General features: G+C 49.5%; 1 protein-coding gene across 1 annotated transcript in view; it reads left to right on the forward strand.

Annotated features, from left to right (window-relative positions):
* The first annotated feature begins 8861 nt into the window (after positions 1-8861).
* LOC144111340 (trypsin-1-like) overlaps positions 8862-17794 on the forward strand; it is a 73335-nt gene continuing 64402 nt past the window's right edge. Inside the window, exon 1 of the mRNA XM_077644614.1 lies at positions 8862-9278. Within this exon, the coding sequence (XP_077500740.1) occupies positions 9153-9278 (126 nt within the window). The 5' untranslated portion in view covers positions 8862-9152. The remainder of the gene's footprint in view (positions 9279-17794) is intronic.

The following is a 17794-nucleotide window of genomic DNA, read 5'->3' on the forward strand; positions in this document are numbered from 1 at the left end:
CAGCTCAAGGTCCACACATCAAATAAGCGGTTTGGAGAACCAAGTCTTTTCTTACATACGTGGGATTCATCCGCGCTTGCGTAACTTAAGTACATGCCTGTATGGTTCGAGCATGTATACCCTTTCTCTCATGTGGCCCCACCAAAGCACAGAGCATGGTCCGTGCCGTTGGAAAGATCCCCGAGGCGACCGCCACAAAAACAACAGAATCCGGGGTTATGGGGGAAACATAGCGTGCCGTGGGGGAGTCCATTTCATCGCCGCGAAGGCCGTCCCCGGACCTGCCTACACGACCATGGAATCAACTCTGGCTACCGCGCCTCGTCATTACAGTAGCGCCGTGTCCATTCATTCCACCAAACGACTTCTGTTTGCTTTTCCTATCTCGCGAGGAGGATGCACATCCGCCGCGAACGTACCCCCCCCACCTGTCGCTGCTCTCTCCGTCATGGATACCAGCGCTTATGTCGAAGTGCCTTCCTCGCTCATCCTGCACTCTGCAGAGAAAGAGAGAGAAGGCGAAATCTCTTTCAGCTGCTCCGTGCAGCCGGGTCGTGACTTTCCAAGAGGTAGATCATAGCTGGAGTCTTCACGCTCTGGTCTGTGTAGCGCGAGCGCTATGGCCTCGCTATTTAAACTCCACACAGTGAAGACATGGGCGCAAGGTGACGCATCAAATATTCCTCGCGACACTTCTGTTCGTCCGTTACTGCATCGCTTTTTGTTTCTTTTTAGACCTTGCCGCCCATAGTGACGTACATATGCGTCAGCGTGACCTGTGTGGGTTACTGTAAAAACTGAGCCGCTATCGTTCAGTTTTCTTATCCGAAAGACGGTGAGCGCAGTTTGCAAAGCGTATCACCCGGAAAGGAGAAAAAGACGCGGCTCATTTGTGTATTTGACTGCGCGAGATATCGTGCGTCGCCCGTTCCGAGCGCCGAGCTTGCCCCTGTGTAGCTTCCAGCATGCCAGCACTATCAAAAAGAGACGCCACCTTTTTGAAGAGAACGCTTCAGATGTAAAGAAGGCATGTCATCAACAAACGGCTTCACATGGCCCCTTTGAACATAATTAATAGATCATTGCACCATCGGCAGCTGACTTCCTAGTCTAATACTGACGCTTTTCCACCACCTTTGCCCTCAGACATACATCACTGCACTTTCCAAATTCTTTACCTAATCCTCTGCAACACTTGGCTATCTTTTCCGTAGGTTTGATATCCACTCAGCCACCAAATGTCGAACATCAAATTCGCTCCCACCCAGGCAGTCGTCTTCGGCAGGGCACCATTCACCACGTCCCCACCCCTCTTCTCGTCATGATCCCCATATTCAACAAAATTCCATATAAACATAAAACTGCTCTCCGACGCGGTGGCTCAGTGGTTATAGCGTTTGGCTGCTAGCCCTAAAAGCAGCGGATTCGATCTCGGCAGCGGCGGTATCATTTCGATAGATGTGAAATACGAGAGGCTCATGTACTGTACGATGTCGGTGCACGAAATTACACGGATCCCTCCACCACGGCGTTCCTCGTAGCCTGAGTCGGTTTCAAATCAAATCAAAATCAAATCACCCGCCGCGGTGGCTCAGTTGTTACGGCGCTCGGCTGCTGACCCGAAAGACGCGGGTTCGATCCCGGCCGCGGCGGTGGAATTTCTATGAAGGTGAAATTCTAGAGGCCCGTGTACTGTGCGACGTCAGTGCACGTTAAAGAACCCCAGGTGATCAAAATTACACGGGTCCCTCCACTACGGCGTCCCTCATAGCCTCAGTCGCTTTGGGACGTTAAACCCCCTTAAACCAAACCAAATCAAATCATTTTATTTTCACCAGATATTCACTGGTTGGAGCACTACAAGGTAGGGCGTGGTGAACCTGAAAACACTACAATGTAAACGCCTCGAAATAAACAGAGCAGAACAATGAAACCGACGTGTTCACACGTGCGCTGCAGACGCACGTGGGACATTGAACCCCATAAAACCAAAACATGGAACCAAACCATAAAACTACACCGTAATCCTCCGCTCAGACTTTTTCTGCTCTATTTTCAGCAGTCTTTATATTAGTGTTATCGTTACTTTTTCTTTTTATTTTTCTTACCGTCTCTTTCGTTTTTTAACTATATAATTTAAAAGACAAACTCTTCCCAGCGTTCCGAAGGAACGTACCCATTGCAAGGACCCAACCACCCACCTGGCCGTCATGTTCGTTGGGGGGGGGGGGGGGGGCAACCCTAATTAATCCTTTAGTACACGCAGGAAGACCCCTACTCTCTAACCACCAGCTGTGGCAACAGCTACCCTCCGACCACCACCAGTTGACCAACGCCCTCACCAAGACCAGGCCACCACTGCTAAAGGTTACCCGATCAGGACCACCAGCAGCAGCCTCGGAGCCGGGCCTTTATCTCATTAAAAGGTAGGACTGCGTGAGTAAGACAAGGACAGGAGAGACAGGAACGAAAATGACACCACGAGCGTATCCACCGGCATCATCCTAACCGCATTAACTAATACAATCGAGCCCACTTATGACGGCCCCCGTTATAACGAACGCTCGCTTATTACGAACGAGGGTGGTACTGCCGTTAAAATATGTACTTGGCCCATGGCATTCCGTGTCAGATACAACGAACACCTGTTGCTGTACAACTCAGTAACAGCGAACGGGGAGGCGCTGCAAACTGGGCCCCGCAGTCGAAAACCACCTCCTCTTGCATGCAGGAGCGCGCAGAGCGACAAGCATCTCATAGCCTCCATGTCGCCCCCTTCCCACCTCGTGCGGAAATAACGCAGCGACTCAAAAAAGCAATAAAAAAGAGTAACGAATAAATTCAGGACGTAATGAATGCGAAATGCTCTTTACTAAATGCGGACGTCAAAAACAAACACCTTGAAAGGCGACGCCTGGCGCTGCTGGAATGCGCAGTGAGCTTCGCGTTAGCGGCTGATTTCCGCGCACGAGCATGAACGGCAGAGACCGGTGGTCGGCGTTTGCTGCCAATAAGACTCGCCAGACGCAGTGATTTCGAAACTACGTTCTAGTTCGCTACATGCACGATACAAAGGCCTGAATGATGCGTTTTTTTGAAAGCGAAAGCTTTACTGGCCTAGCGGCGGCGATTTCGCCGTGGACTGCAGTTTGACCTTGAACGTCCTTGCTGCGCAGCTGCCATAGCAACGCATCACGTGACTTCGCCGCTCCGGGGCTCCACAGCTGCGGAGCGGCTGCTGCATGGCCACGTGATCTAGCCGAGCAGACGCGGCTTGGCGACTGGATGCTGAGTGCGTTCCGCACACAGGATAGGCCTTATTATCGGACGCATGTGCATTTGTGGCAACGCGTCGTCGATGCGCGAAGGGTCAGGGTTCGGGCTATTGGGTAATCACCATGAGGATTCATAGCGCACAGAAGCACTTGTGTTGTGTCCTGTGTATTCTGTGCGCTATGAATCCTCATGTCGATGCGCGGCTGGCCCGACCTGATGTCGCGTGGGATGACTTCGATGATGCTGATGACGACGCCGACATTTGAAAGCTATAAATTGAGGAATATAATCGTGCGCGAAGTACGGGGACTTCCGCACTGCTAGGAATCTGATGAGGACGATTACAAGGAGATTGACCTACCAGCTGCTACCGTGATCCCTTCCTCCGCGGTTACTTATATTGCATCTCTAAACCAGCTTGCTGGTAGCAAGGGTATCGCGGGGAGCATGTGACTGTGCTAGAGAACTTGCAAAGTGCTGTAATAGGGCCTAGTTTGAATAAGCAGAGGTGCATGAAAGACTAACACAGTCCGACTGTGTATTTTTCTCTCTAACATGGAAAGTCCAGGCTGTGAGATGGAAAGTCCACTTACTGCGAACCTCGGATACGACGAACGCATTCCGCGCGACCGTCAGGTTCGTTATAAGTGTGCTCGACTGTATCACTTTTAGACAATCCACGTACAAATACGCAACCACTTCAATGGGCAATAATCTGCTTAGCAGTCAACCCGTTCACATGGCGGCTATCGGGCTGAATAGTACGATGTCCCTTATACACTTTTTTAAAACAAATTTTTATTTGGAGCAATCCGTCATTATTTCTCTTTCCACTGGTTTAAGCCCGTTATACTCTGCGGCACGGGCCGGGGCACTGTTTTTTATTCCATTTCATAGCATTCGTTTCCTACCAAAGTCCACTCTTCCATTTTGATTTAAGCCCCAGTACGGTGAATTCTCATTTTTTACCCGATGAAAGCTGCTTCTTTTCTGCCTCGTAACACTGCGCCTATAATTTTCACACACACACACACACACACACACACACACACACACACACACACACACACACACACACACACACACACACACACACACACACACACACACACACACACACACACACACACACATATATATATATATATATATATATATATATATATATATATATATATATATATATATATATATATATATATATATATATATATATATATATATATGCCGCCGCGGTGGCTGAGTGGTTATGGCGCTCGGCTGCTGGCCCGAAAGACGCGGGTTCGATCCCGGCCGCGGCGGTCGAATTTCGATGGAGGCGAAATTCTAGAGGCCCGTGTGCTGTGCGATGTCAGTGCACGTAAAAAAACCCCAGGTGGTCGAAATTTCCGGAGCCCTTCACTACGGCGTCCCTCGTAGCCTGAGTCGCTTTGGGACGTTAAATCCCCCATAAACCATAAACCAAGTAAGGAGTTCATGTCACGAGCAGTGCTGGACATTGAATCGGCGGCAACTTGACCGCGATCTGACGTCAGCAACTCTAGTCGCGTCTAGGGAACATAGGTAAGATAAGCTGCCCCGCGTGGCGAACAAGAAATGATAAGGCCGCGTGCTGGTGCGACAAGAAAAGAACGAATGCAAAGGTAACAGGATAACATATGGCAACATGGAACGCCCATTCGGGTCTCCAAGCTGTTCATGCTCCAAAGTGAAAGCCTGTAAAGGCATGTTTACTCCAGGGCATGGGAACGGTCACTTCGGTGCGTAGGTGCCCTGCGTTACAACATGCGGCTGCTTTAATTAATTCACTACCGCGCATTTGCGAGCACGTGAGTCCAAATTTCAACTGTAGTGTGACCACGAAACACCAGACAGAGCTATTCACCTTGGTTGCCGCACACAAGATGATGACAGTGTGGGAGCGGAAGCTTCCCTCTCAGAAATTCATGTATTCACGCACATATTATGCGACCTAACATGTGCTGCTGGCAGATATTTCAAGTGGGAACCACGGTCGATTTCTGCCATCGGTGGAATAATTATTTTCACGCTGTCAGTCATTCCCAGTGTTGTAATTATTCACGCTTGAGAGTAGGGCATCAAAGCAAAGATAGTTTAGTGCGTAAAAATAATTTAAGCTGCAACGACGTCATCGCAACGACTTATCAAAAACAGGAAGCTTGCGATAATCCACGGGTACCGCATGTAGTAGAAAAACTTACATGCTCAACTTCAGCAATGGGTGTAATAATAATTAATAATTATTGGTTTTTTGGGAAAAGAAAATGGCGCAGTGTCTGTCTCATATATCGTTGGACCCCTGAACCGCGCCGTAAGCAAAGGGGTAAACGAGGGAGTGAAAGAAGAAAGAGGTGTCGTAGGGGAGGGCTCCGGAATAATTTCGACCACGTGGGGATCCTTAACGTGCACTGACATCGCACAGCACACGGGCGCCTTAGCGTTTCGCCTCCATAAAAACGCAGCCGCTGTGGTTGGGTTCGAACCCGGGAACTCCGGATCAGTAGCCGAGCGTCCTAACCACTGAGTCACCACGGCGGGTCAAATGGACGGCAAAAGCTAATTTACTCTCAGGTGCTACGGACTGGCGCTATGAATACGCCAGCAGATCAACAGAACGAAGGAAGAATGAGTAAAAATGTATGTACAGTGATACGAATTGGACGGATGCAGCGCCCATTGTGGTTGCGTACTGTTACGCTCTAAATGCCAGCGGTTGTTTACTGACAATGCAAGCGCAACAAACTGTCACTGAACACGTTTGAGGTTGCCTAACGATGGCCAGATATTTAGATACATTGAATAAAATTTTCATTACACATAAGGATAAAAAATAACTAAAAAATCAGCGACGCGGGTTTCAAGTGCAGTATGCAGCAATAATCTGCGCTGATCTCGACAGCGAGAACTGCATCACTGCTCTTTGCCCCGTCTTCTGTTTCCAGGAGGGGGTGTGGTAAGTAACCTCTTTGTGAAAGCTAGATCAGCTCACAAGGCCAAGCATGTGACCTGGCAATGTACTCTTGTCAACTACAAGTTGGCGCGTGCGTAAAAGCGAACAACAATCGCCGCACGTTGAAACAATGCCACTGATAGTTTAGCCATATTGGGTGCTCCCGATTTCTTTGCCGCCTCTGTCGTTCTGCTCTAGACAAAAGCAAAAGTGCGAGAAAGTGGAACGCAGTACCTCCGAAATGCGCATTCTCTCGTTCTAGTTTGTGATATCTTGCTTTGGCAGATAACCACATTGCGTGGGGCTTTTCCGACGTGACACACACCTAATTTGCCATGAGGTGCACCTGGCTTTCCTTGATTACGGGGCAAGAAACGACGCCGCGTAAACAAGGCAACAAACAGCACCTTCAAAAACCCTGCAGAGTTTGCGCACGCAAGCAACACACGATGAAAAGCAGAAATGTAGGTACAGAATTACACGAGACAGCGTCCGTGGCGCGGCCCACCTTCGGTTTTTGAAAAAGAAACATTTCTGAAGGTTTAGAAAAGAACGAATACTCTCCTTATATGCGCACTTTTGACAGGAGGACCTCTAGTCTTGGTCATAAAGCCTGGGGGTCCCGTGGTAGCCGCACTCGTCGACAGTGCCTTGAAGGTGACGTCGTCTACCGAGGGTAATAAGGAGAGTTATTAAGCCAGCCCTTTTCACGGCCTGCTTTTGCGTCCCCGTGGGCGTGCCTCTCGCTACACGTACGGAGACGTTTAGATCAATGAAAGGGTTTTGTTCTTGTCTCGGTTTGCAGGGACTGCAATTCAACAACTTTCTCTCCACCGTTTATCGCTGTAGAGAGGCCGCGCGCTCTGTCGCAGTGTTGTGCGCACGTGTGCGAGTAGAAACTATGAGTTTGGCTCGGTTTGGCTTATGTGGGTTCAGCGTCTCAAAGCGACTCAGGCTATGAGGGAGACCGTAGTGAAGGGCTCCGGAAATTTCAACCACCTGGGGTTCTTTAACGTGCACGGACATCGCACAGTGCACGGGCCTCTAGAATTTCGCCTCCATCGAAATTGGACCGCCGCGGCCAGGATCGAACCCGCGTCTTTCGGGCCAGCAGCCGAGCGCCATAACCACTGAGCCACTGCGGCGGCTCGTAGAAGCTATTAACTGGCCATGAGAATTCGCATCTGCCTGCCAAATCCACAGGATGCAAATACGTGCGCAGAAGAATGCTGAGAAGTGACCTTTTTTTTTTCAGTTTTTCCGAATTCGTTAACGGAAACCTTGCTCACAGGATTATAGACATCATTATCGCAATTGATGTGAGGACTTGCGAAAGATGGCTTCGGTCGAATCTCAGATTGACTATACCAAAAGGTACACTCAGACGAGCTGCGGCCATTGAAAAGAAAAGCGATTGCCTACCGGAATATGTAATCCTCTGTCGCAGTCCATACTATACTTCTTCCATCGAAGCGCAAATTCGTAAAGTATCTACGTGAAAACTTAACCGCGCTATGCAACTGTCAACGTAATCTTCGAACTTGCTTTTTTTTTGTTGCTTGCAACTGCTCTTTTTGATACTGCTTTGCTATGAATTCTGCGTTCATATGTGCTGAGCACGTTCCGACAATGCCTGTAAATTCAGTGTAAATTTAAACATTTGTTAGTACCGTTGGTGGTGGCGGTGATGTAAACTCACTTTTTACCCTGCCCAGGGGTGAAGAAATGACAGCCCCCACTCGGATCACATGACCGTAGAAGGCACATTGTTGATGTCACGCTCACCCCGATCACCTCGACTGTAAGATCACCTTTCGGCGGCAGGGAAACGTTGATGTTTATGGTTGCGGCAGGCTACAACGTCGACTATGAAGGATGCCACAAAACACGTGGACGGTCGCGGAAATAACAATAACCATTTTATTCCTTCTCGCCCATGAACAGTGGGTACTGTATCAAAGGAAGCTATAAGCTATATGCTTACAAACATCTCCTTAGTCTTCTTGTAAACTCGGGGTGGCACTCGTTTCGACAAGAGTATTAAACGCGATAAAACGACGCCCCTGGAACGTTCTGTTTTCACTATATAACACCTCAAACGCACGCGCGCTAAGGACCTCCACTGAAGCAGGCGGCTTCACTGGAGATTCGCCGGCGACGTCAAGGAACGGCATGACCTCGTTCACAACGAAGGCCGTGAAAGTGTCTCGGGCGGACAGCCCTGATTTGATCTAAGTGGCGCGACCTTTGTGAAGACCCCTTCAGCGCCGCGAGCGATGCGGAATCCCCCGTCACCAAGGCGTCCCCTTGTCGCGCGCGGTCTTCGGCAGCCAGTGGAGAATGCCCCGCGACCCGCTGCACGGAACTACCAGGTGCGTCAGATCCGCCGGAGGGGAGGGGAGTCGCAAAAAATTTTGGTGACTGCGGGAAAACGGCGTCCGCCGAAGGAACAAAACACCGCCGTTCGTTTCCTAGTAGTTTCCCCCGAAGAGGCGTACACAAGGGGTTGGGCGGTGCGGGTCGCCACGGATTCGGCGCGCGGGGAAAATTGCCGTCTCTCTCTTGGAGGAGCAGCCCGCACATCACGAACGCGACTCGGGAGCGGTTCCGTCTCGTCTTTCGCAGCCGCGCCGAGCCGCGGCGAGCACGCCGGATCAGCCGTCCGCCGCAGTCGGCGCCGCGCGCCGCGCCGGAGGCGTCCGGGTCCCGGTGCACCAGATAACCTGCCGAGCAGCGGGACGGCGGCGTCAGAGCAGCGCATCTGCGGAGAGGCCTAACGAGCCCCTCCTCCCCGACCGCTGTCGTCATTTGGAAGCGCATCTGTTCCCCTTCCTGCCTATGCCTGGCCGCGAGCCGTGCAGCAGCAGCCACTCGGCCGCAGACGGTCTGCCGACGACGCGATCCCATGCCGCGACCTGCCGCCGCCCGCGCGGGCGCCTCGGGACTGCTGGTCCTGCTGCTGTACGCCGCCACCGCCGCAGATCCCGCGGCCGGAGCAGTGCCGCCCCTGTCCAAGGCCGAGGTCGACGAGGTAAGTCCTCCTGGGCCTCTCCCCCGCCTTGGCCGTTGCGTAACGCGCTCCTGGCCCGGTTTCTCACCAGACCGCGATCGCACCTCGGGGCGATTCTCCCGCCCTTCGCGACCACGTGCGGAAAGAAGCCCGCTAGCTGGCCGACTGCCCCGCGATCGAGAGTCACTCTCGCCGAAGCATACGCAAACCAAACCCTGCGAGCATTGGGCGCTGTCTCTGTAACCGAGTGCCCGGACACGGTTGCCGCAGTATCTCAGCGCTTGCTGTCGTCAGACGTGTGCACGACGAGCTGCCCTAAAACGGAATTCGGAGCAAGCGGTCAGCAGTTTTGTGTAGGTAAGCCACAGGAGTCTAGTTCTCGCCTGAGACTGAGGTTGTAGTCGGATGTCTATTTCTAGCAGGAGTTGCAGTCATCCTCGATCGCGGCAATTTACAGCTGTCTGCGATACCCCTCAGCGGCTACCAGAAGCACGCGCTTGGGCCTCAGTACGGAGAGCGGGGAGCGCAAGTTTAGATGGCGACAATCCTGCAGTTTATTACCGACAAATTTCTTTATCGAACAGTGAATCCAATAAGTGAATAGAAAACAGGTAAATTTAGATACAGCGCTTAAATTTTAGAGGAACATTCTAGAGGAAGAACTTTCCCTTGTTCGATGAAAAGCACACATACAATGATAGTTTAGGAGTTCATAGCCAATATGCACTTGCTGGTAGCTATTCAGCTATCCGTTCTTACGCTGCTTTTTCCGAAGTGAAACAAACGCGAGTTAGCAACACACGCACATAATAAGAGAAGTATGAATACCACGGATTTAGTGTCTCGTACATTTCAGGAGTTAGTGTCTGAAAAGGGTGCTTGAAGCTCACTTCCATATGGAAAAGAGCTTGAAGGACTCGTGTGGGCGATATTGTGTGGGCGATAACGTATTTCGCCAGAATTATTTCCTTTCGCAGCAGTTCATTCTGTGCTGTACAGTTCTGTGTGTTAATACTTTCGCCTGCTGAGGACATTTTATTCTTTTCGAGAGGACGAATTAATGAAACCTCCGCCGGTCTGAACCATGCCACATTTGCTAAAACGCGCAAGTGAGAGTTGTTCTTTTGAAAAGTGCCCTAGTTGGGTGCGTTTCACGCTATAGAACTCAGTGGCACGAATTGCAAGCACGGACGGTATATCAGTGTTTGGCTTGACCTAAAAACTATCCGCTTATCGATGGTCAACGCGCCGCCGAGTGTCATGTCCGGCGTAGGCCGACCGACGTAAGATCTCCGCAAGTCTCATTCGCGAGATGCTGTTATGCACATCCCTTTTCCTGATGGGGAAGAGTTCTTGCACGGGAAGCCGCTGCAACTACTCACACGTGTGTTTTACGGGAAGCGATGTATGCAGGACCGTTTATCACAAGGAAATGGGCGATAAAGGTGTCATCACTGCTTTTCCTTTAGAGAACCTTTACTAAGCCTGTCAGTGAAGCATGTCCGCCAATATACGAGCGATATTTAGCTTCCGGGCAATAATTTTCTCGTTCCTTTAGACGTCCCCAGTCGCGGATGGCGCCCATTTGTGGGAGCCCACTTGTAGGTGCAGCGTGCTGGGGCCGAGAAATTTGGCGCGAAGGTAACGTACTACTGTCCTCGCTAAGCCACCTCGCACTTCTGGGAACCCGTAAACAGCAGGGAAGTCGGGCGTGCACCCCTGGCGGTGTAAATGAACTTTGTTCATATAGCGTCGACGTGCGCATACACCGCGCATTCGACAAATCCAAACTAAGGGGGAGAGATTAGGTCCGGCCGAGGCTCACGTAGGCGCATCCACTTTGACGCAGCTGTCAGGGCAGAACAGCTGCCACGCCGAGCGAAATCGCTGTGCCGGAGGAATTTACGGCGACTCGCGCATACCGCACCATCACGACAACGGCCGGAAGCACCGGGCTCGCGCTAGAGTCGGCACGCATGTGGCGCCCCCTGGGCACCTTCCCTACCCTCAGGGGTGTCCAGCGGACCCCCACCATGGCGTCGGTTGGACACCCTGAGCGCTTGGAAAACAAGGCGGGCCTATTAGCCTCCACGCATGACCCCACACGCGGCGGACAGAACTTCGTTGGGGTGAAACTAACATTTGACTGACAGCTATTACGGATTGCATGCTACGTCCAACTCTGGCATCGTAATATTTTATGTCCATGATCAGACAGGTGAATGCTAAGCCCTAAATAGGGCAGTACGTGAGTCTTATTAAAGCATTTATTGATAGGGGACATGCAGCTAATTACTACGACATTCTTTGTTTCGCATTACATTAAAAAAGACAACCTCGGCCAGTCCCAAACGGCGCATTGTGAGACAAAAATAAGCTCCGCTACGAGCACCGCAACCAAGCGAGGGGCTCTCTCGCTTCGAAACTGACAGCTTGTGGAGGGAAAAAGAAGTGCCCGTTCTGCGCGGCGTGCTATAGCACCGTTGAGGCGCGGCCTCAGAGCGGGCTGCATGTAGCGTATACAGCGCGCCGCAGATAAGCGTGCAATGCGCGTGCTCGACCAATAAGAGTGTCGCTCATGGCGCAATGTAGAGGACAGGGGCAAAGCTTCGAACGAGGGGACAAGCTGTTGGGCTCTTGCAGAGATCCACAAATACACAGTTCTCGCAGTTTCTACTGTCAAATTCTATACTAGACGTGCCAAACGTTCTTGCGTCGTCCACGCATCAGTATACCCTCGTGCCTCGTTAATATGGACACTTTGGCTCGGGAGCAAAGCTCTCCATAAAGCGAGTCGTCCATAATAACGAACCACGAAGGGAAAGAAAACAACAGCTATTAAAAAAGACAGTGATTTCAGATTCAGGCTAGCTTGTGTGCATAGTGGTGGGCAGTGAAGATGAAATTAGGTAATCTTGGCTGTTCTAAGTGCATTATGCTGGTCGCCATTGTTCTTAAAAATAGTGAGTTGCCGTTTGAAGCTCCTAGTGGTCCATGAGGCACTTGATTGTGTCTCATGGGGTGATGATGTATTTTTTACCATGACTGTTCATTACAAGCGAACCGGTAGTGTATATCTCTACCCAGTCGGATGATGCCCGCTGAACACGCCTTTGAACGCCCCTGAGGCTGCTGAGGGAACTTCACAGCCATCCATGAAATACGACAAATGGAAAGCCGTGTCGACTTATCGCTGTATAGTACGAAAACCCTAAACAACAAGAAAGGTCGCCACTAAGGCGTTTCAACTTTTGCACTGCCTTCCTTTGGTTCTCTGCACTCAGAACACTGCGTAGGAAACATTTAACTGGAATGTAGTCGAGCTTTTGTTGTGATCACGTTCCGTATTAACGCCGCAAGAATACAGGGACCGCAATGAGCTCTGTGCATTTTAACGCTGCCCATTGCTCAGACAGCGAGTTTCCATACTCACGAGGTGAAAATTCATTGGAAATGATTGGTCGCCAGAAAAATTGTCCATAATTCCAGTCACCCATATCAACGGAGGGTCATATCAACTAGGTGTGACTGCATAACGAACGACTCAGCTTTTTGCCGCCCTACATACAAGCCTTACACCCAGGTCACCCAAAAATCGAACCACATACATACTAGAAAGCGATGACTCCTGTAATACGGTCAAGCGAAGCGCCCCTTGAAGCGAGGAAATCAAGGTTGACTCAAAACATCTCCTATCGCACTGTTCTGGCACAGTCAAGCCCGTATATATAGAACCCGGATATTTCGAATTATGGCTAAAGCGAACGTACAAATTATCCTCTTTAAAATCCCGTGTAAATGTATAGGAAAGACACGCAGTATATCGAGCTCAATTTCGGCGGTCGTTCGATATATCGAACCGCGTGCCGCGCCCCCTGCAAGGGGAGTGTCTCCTAACGACGCTCTTCCGTCAGCGAAACCGTGTGGCGAAGTAAACGTGGGTTGTGCTTGAGTGCGGCCTTCAGTCTCCTGCGCTCATTTTCCACGCCACGTCGCTGTCATGCGGTGAAGCCAACCAAACTAAATCCTAACGGCGGTACCATTTGTTGGGCGAGTTGGTGCTCACGATAATCCATAACAGTTGTGTCCTCTCTTCTCTGTCCCGTCTGTCGCGCTGTTATGGATTATCTTAACGGCGGCTTCGCCTGGCGTGCTTCGCTGCCGAAGGGGTTGTGGAAATCGGCTGTACAATAATTTCAATGAGCGATTATTGTATTCACAGTGTGCTGGTAGCAGGATTAGTAGGCATCTTTTGACAGGCAGTCGCTAAAGAACCGACCGCTGCGGCTTCGATGCGAAGCAGTTTAGGCCTAGGCGAGCGTTGCTTTGCCATCACGCCAGCGGGCGGCACTCCACAGCAAGAAGCACGTCACTAGCGTGGGTGCACCGCAGTCTTGCTTCTGTGTTACTGATAAGCTTGTCTATTGCCATTGTTTATATTTCGAATTCTCGGTATATCGCATTATTTCGTGATCTCCTTCGAGTGTGGTATATCCGGATTCGACTGTACAGGCAGAAAAGAGCAAACAATGCCTGATCGTGACAACAGGCGCACACTCTAAATATGAAAAGCATTAAAAAAATAGATTGGTCTGCTTGAAGAGCACGTTGATATGAAAGGCACTCAATTTCCTATTTGACTCCAACGGACCGCATATACTTCGGGCGGCAATCTTGCTGACGACCAGGTCCTAGGATAATGGTTTTCCTTTCCATTTCTCCTGGTAACGTGTCAGCAGAAACTATGCAAACAACTACTCTAAATACAGGCTCTTCAAATGCTAGTACTCCGACGTTGCAGGTATCATACTTAAATATTTAAATCTGCTCAGGGCGAATAAAAAGCATTCCCTTTGGGAATGGAGCAAGTGAACGACATAGCCACTGCCTGACGTCAACACGATAGCGTCACAGGCAAAAAGAACAAAGAAACGTAAACACAAAAAAAGTACACGAAAATGAGGCTGGAGGGGAAAGATGGAAGCAGGTGTTCCTGATAGGCAGCTAATATGGTCAATGAGTTGGAGACATTGGTGCGCTATATAAAAATACGTCTGAAGCAAACAACCGGACAATTACATTGAAGCAGCGAAAATAGAACGGATCGGACGAGTGACGGCGAGAAAATAACAGCGGAAATACGCGACTATAAGAAGTGGTGCAATGCCGCCATCACTGTCGCTACTAAGCCCCGGTACAACAGGGCGGAAAATACGGGAGCTTTCTCTTGTTAGCTTAAGGTTTACGGGTACTGAATTTGCGGAAAAAGCTTGCGGCGGCTCAGAATGAAATGGCCGACGAGGCAGCCTGCGCAGGTACAGAAAAGGCACGTACAGCAGTGCAATATGTAACACTTGCCCCCTTATGCCCAAAAAGCACACACGGTGACTTTTAGACGCTCCTCAATATAAGCGAAATGCGTTTCATTTTTTTTTCAGTGCGTGATGAAATAGCGCTACCTTTCTTTATTTTTTTCAAGTCTGTTCACTTCTGCGGTGCTTTGCAAAAGGTATAAAGTATCGACGAAATACCAGCAAAAGCTATTCTCAGCTATGGGTTTCCGCACCGCTGCCAAACATTTACTACTGAAGGCGAATGCTTTGTCAGATGTCTTCATTTCCGCAGCTACAACTAGGGGTTAGACTTTTAGGTTTTAACCGAAAATCACCGATACAATAATAATAATAATAATTGTTTTTTTGGGGGGAAAGGAAATGGCGCAGTATCTGTCTCATATATCGTTGGACACCTGAACCGCGCCGTAAGGGAAGGGATAAGGGAGGGAGTGAAAGAAGAGAGGAAGAAGGAGGTGCCGTAGTGGAGGGCTCCGGAATAATTTCGACCATCTGGGGATGGTCGCTAAGGTCGCTAAGCACACGGACGCTAAGGCGCCCGTGTGCTGTGCGATGTCAGTGCACGTTAAAGATCCCCAGGTGGTCGAAATTATTCCGGAGCCCTCCACTACGGCACCTCCTTCTTCCTTTCCTCTTTCACTCCCTCCCTTGTCCCTTCCCTTACGGCGCGGTTCGGGTGTCCAACGATATATGAGACAGATACTGCGCCATTTCCTTTCCCCCAAAACCAATTATTATTATTATTATTATTATTATTATTATTATTATTATTATTATTATTATTATTATTATTATTATTATTATTATTAACATAACATTCGTGTCATTCAACTGCAGAGTAATGACTCATACACCATACTATTGATATAGTAATACACCTTAAAATGGCACGACGAACCACACAGAACATACAGCCACCGTAGGTGAAAGATAGCGCACTGCTACATGGCATATGTCATTAAAAATTCGTCGCTCCGAATAGCAGGGTACAGGTACTTTTCTATTTCAGTAGAAGCGGCTGCGCAATGGATCTCCCGTTTCAAGTTAATGCCAGTGAACGCTGTCCGCTCAACCCTTGATTAATGTCCCACTCTCTGACGTAGCCTGTGGAATGACAGGTGGCAGGTGCACGTCTAGGTATTGCACAAAGAAACGTCTGTCAGTGGTATGCGAGTGTGCTTTCTCTTTTTAGTTGTTGAATTCTATGAGCCAGGCTGTTTAAACAAGAAATCATATCATACCAGTGTACGAGAAGAGCAAATTATACGTCATATTAAAGACCCTTTCCCCGTCCCGCTTTCCCACTTGTCGCGAAAACACCGGATATTCTCCGTAGCTCAAATGACGTGGAGAAATAATGAAACGCATTTATTGCCGCAAAGTCAACCATATCCTTCCCTGGCATGGGGACTGTTCAGCAGAATTTTCAGTTTTTTTTGTTGTTTTTTTCAGCTACAGCTGTTAAGCGCTCATTCCTTGGTTTCGCGTCGGTGTAGGTGTAGTTGTAGCAATAGTAGCCTATGTAACCGCTGGATGGTTGCTATGGGAACCACCGGGAGGGTGACCATGATATAATTCTTAATAATTGGTGACCATGGGAGGAGGAGGGGGAGCAATACCTCAACAGCTGTCACGAAATCTCGCGTTACGCAGTGGTAACAATCCCGTGAGTTTCAGTTTTGCAGGCACTTCGCCATGTTCCTTTTACTGACTATCGCACAGAAAAAAAAAAAGGTGGTTGGCATTAAATTAATCGCATACCGCGACTTCGGTGCAGATTCAAAGATTCCATCTACACACTGACAAAAAAAATATTCAGAATGACCCCCAGTACTACTGTCATCATAGCCGGAGTGTGCAGGCATGTCACTCAAAACGAACAGCGCAATTCACCTTTCCTTGGCTTTGAGCAAGTGCGCAAGTGCTGCATGCATGACGGCGCAGGAGCTCAGCACGAATCTTTATCACTGCCAGGGGCTCTTCTGATCGAGTGTGTCAGTATAGCTGAGGATGCCAGAGTAGTATTGTCAGGTATATTCTAAGCAATGACAAATATAAACGCCCAATTAACTAGAGCACATGGAAAAGGAAACACATTGAGTGGATGATGCATATCCATACTCAGCGTACGCGCTAAAAATGGCACCAAAGCTACCAAAAAGCCACGCGCTAATTGTTCGCGGATTTGCTATGGCTCGTCGCTATCGTAAACAATTAGAGATATGGTTCACCTCCATAGCACTTCCAAAGGATATATAAAGGGTTCACCACTTTAATGTGGAACGAAGCAGACAGGCCTCAAACTAAAGCGAACTTACACGAGGGTGCAGCTTAAACAACATAATGAAATTTCCCTTCCTTTTGCGCAAGCTTCAACTTTTATTCTTTATGAACAGATTAATCCCAGTTGTTCCCAACAATAGTTGCATTCAATGGAAACAGGAAAACATTTACCGCGTTTACATGAATGCAAATGAAAGTCGACTCCAGTCCCCTTTTTAAGGGAAAGAGCAGGTTTTGAGATGGAAAGGGGCGACCCGTCCTATACTCTCCTCCTTGATGTTTTGCACTCTCCTTCAAAAAGTCAGCTGGAGTCGACCTCTCGCATTCACGTAAACGCGGCTATTGAGTCGTACGGCTGCGAAGCCTCGGCAGAAAGTATTGGCGCAGAGCATTATCGTGAAAACATTTTTGATAGGCGTTCCGTGACCCGCCGCGGTGCCTCAGTGGTTAGGGCGCTCGGCTACTGATCCGGAGTTCCCGGGTTCGAACCCGACCGCGGCGGCTGCGTTTTTATGGAGGAAAAACGCTAAGGCGCCCGTGTGCTGTGCGATGTCAGTGCAGGTTAAAGATCCCCAGGTGGTCGAAATTATTCCGGAGCCCTCCACTACGGCACCTCTTCCTTTCTTCTTTCAATCCCTCCTTTATCCCTTCCCTTACGGCGCGGTTCAGGTGTCCAACGATATATGAGAGAGATACTGCGCCATTTCCTTTCTCCCAAAACCAATTACACATAGAACTCATTCGCATTCGATCTCGAATCGAACGTGTACTCTGGACACCAGATACGCAGCTGAAACAAGCGACGACGCAAAAAAAATAGCAAGCGCACTGCCAAAGTTATAAATTGTATTTATTTAGTTCTGCCCAAGAAATATTAATTTTGGCGCGAACCGAGGGCGA

Source organism: Amblyomma americanum, chromosome 1 (genome assembly GCF_052857255.1).
Source record: "Amblyomma americanum isolate KBUSLIRL-KWMA chromosome 1, ASM5285725v1, whole genome shotgun sequence".
NCBI classification, from domain to species: Eukaryota; Metazoa; Arthropoda; class Arachnida; order Ixodida; family Ixodidae; genus Amblyomma; species Amblyomma americanum.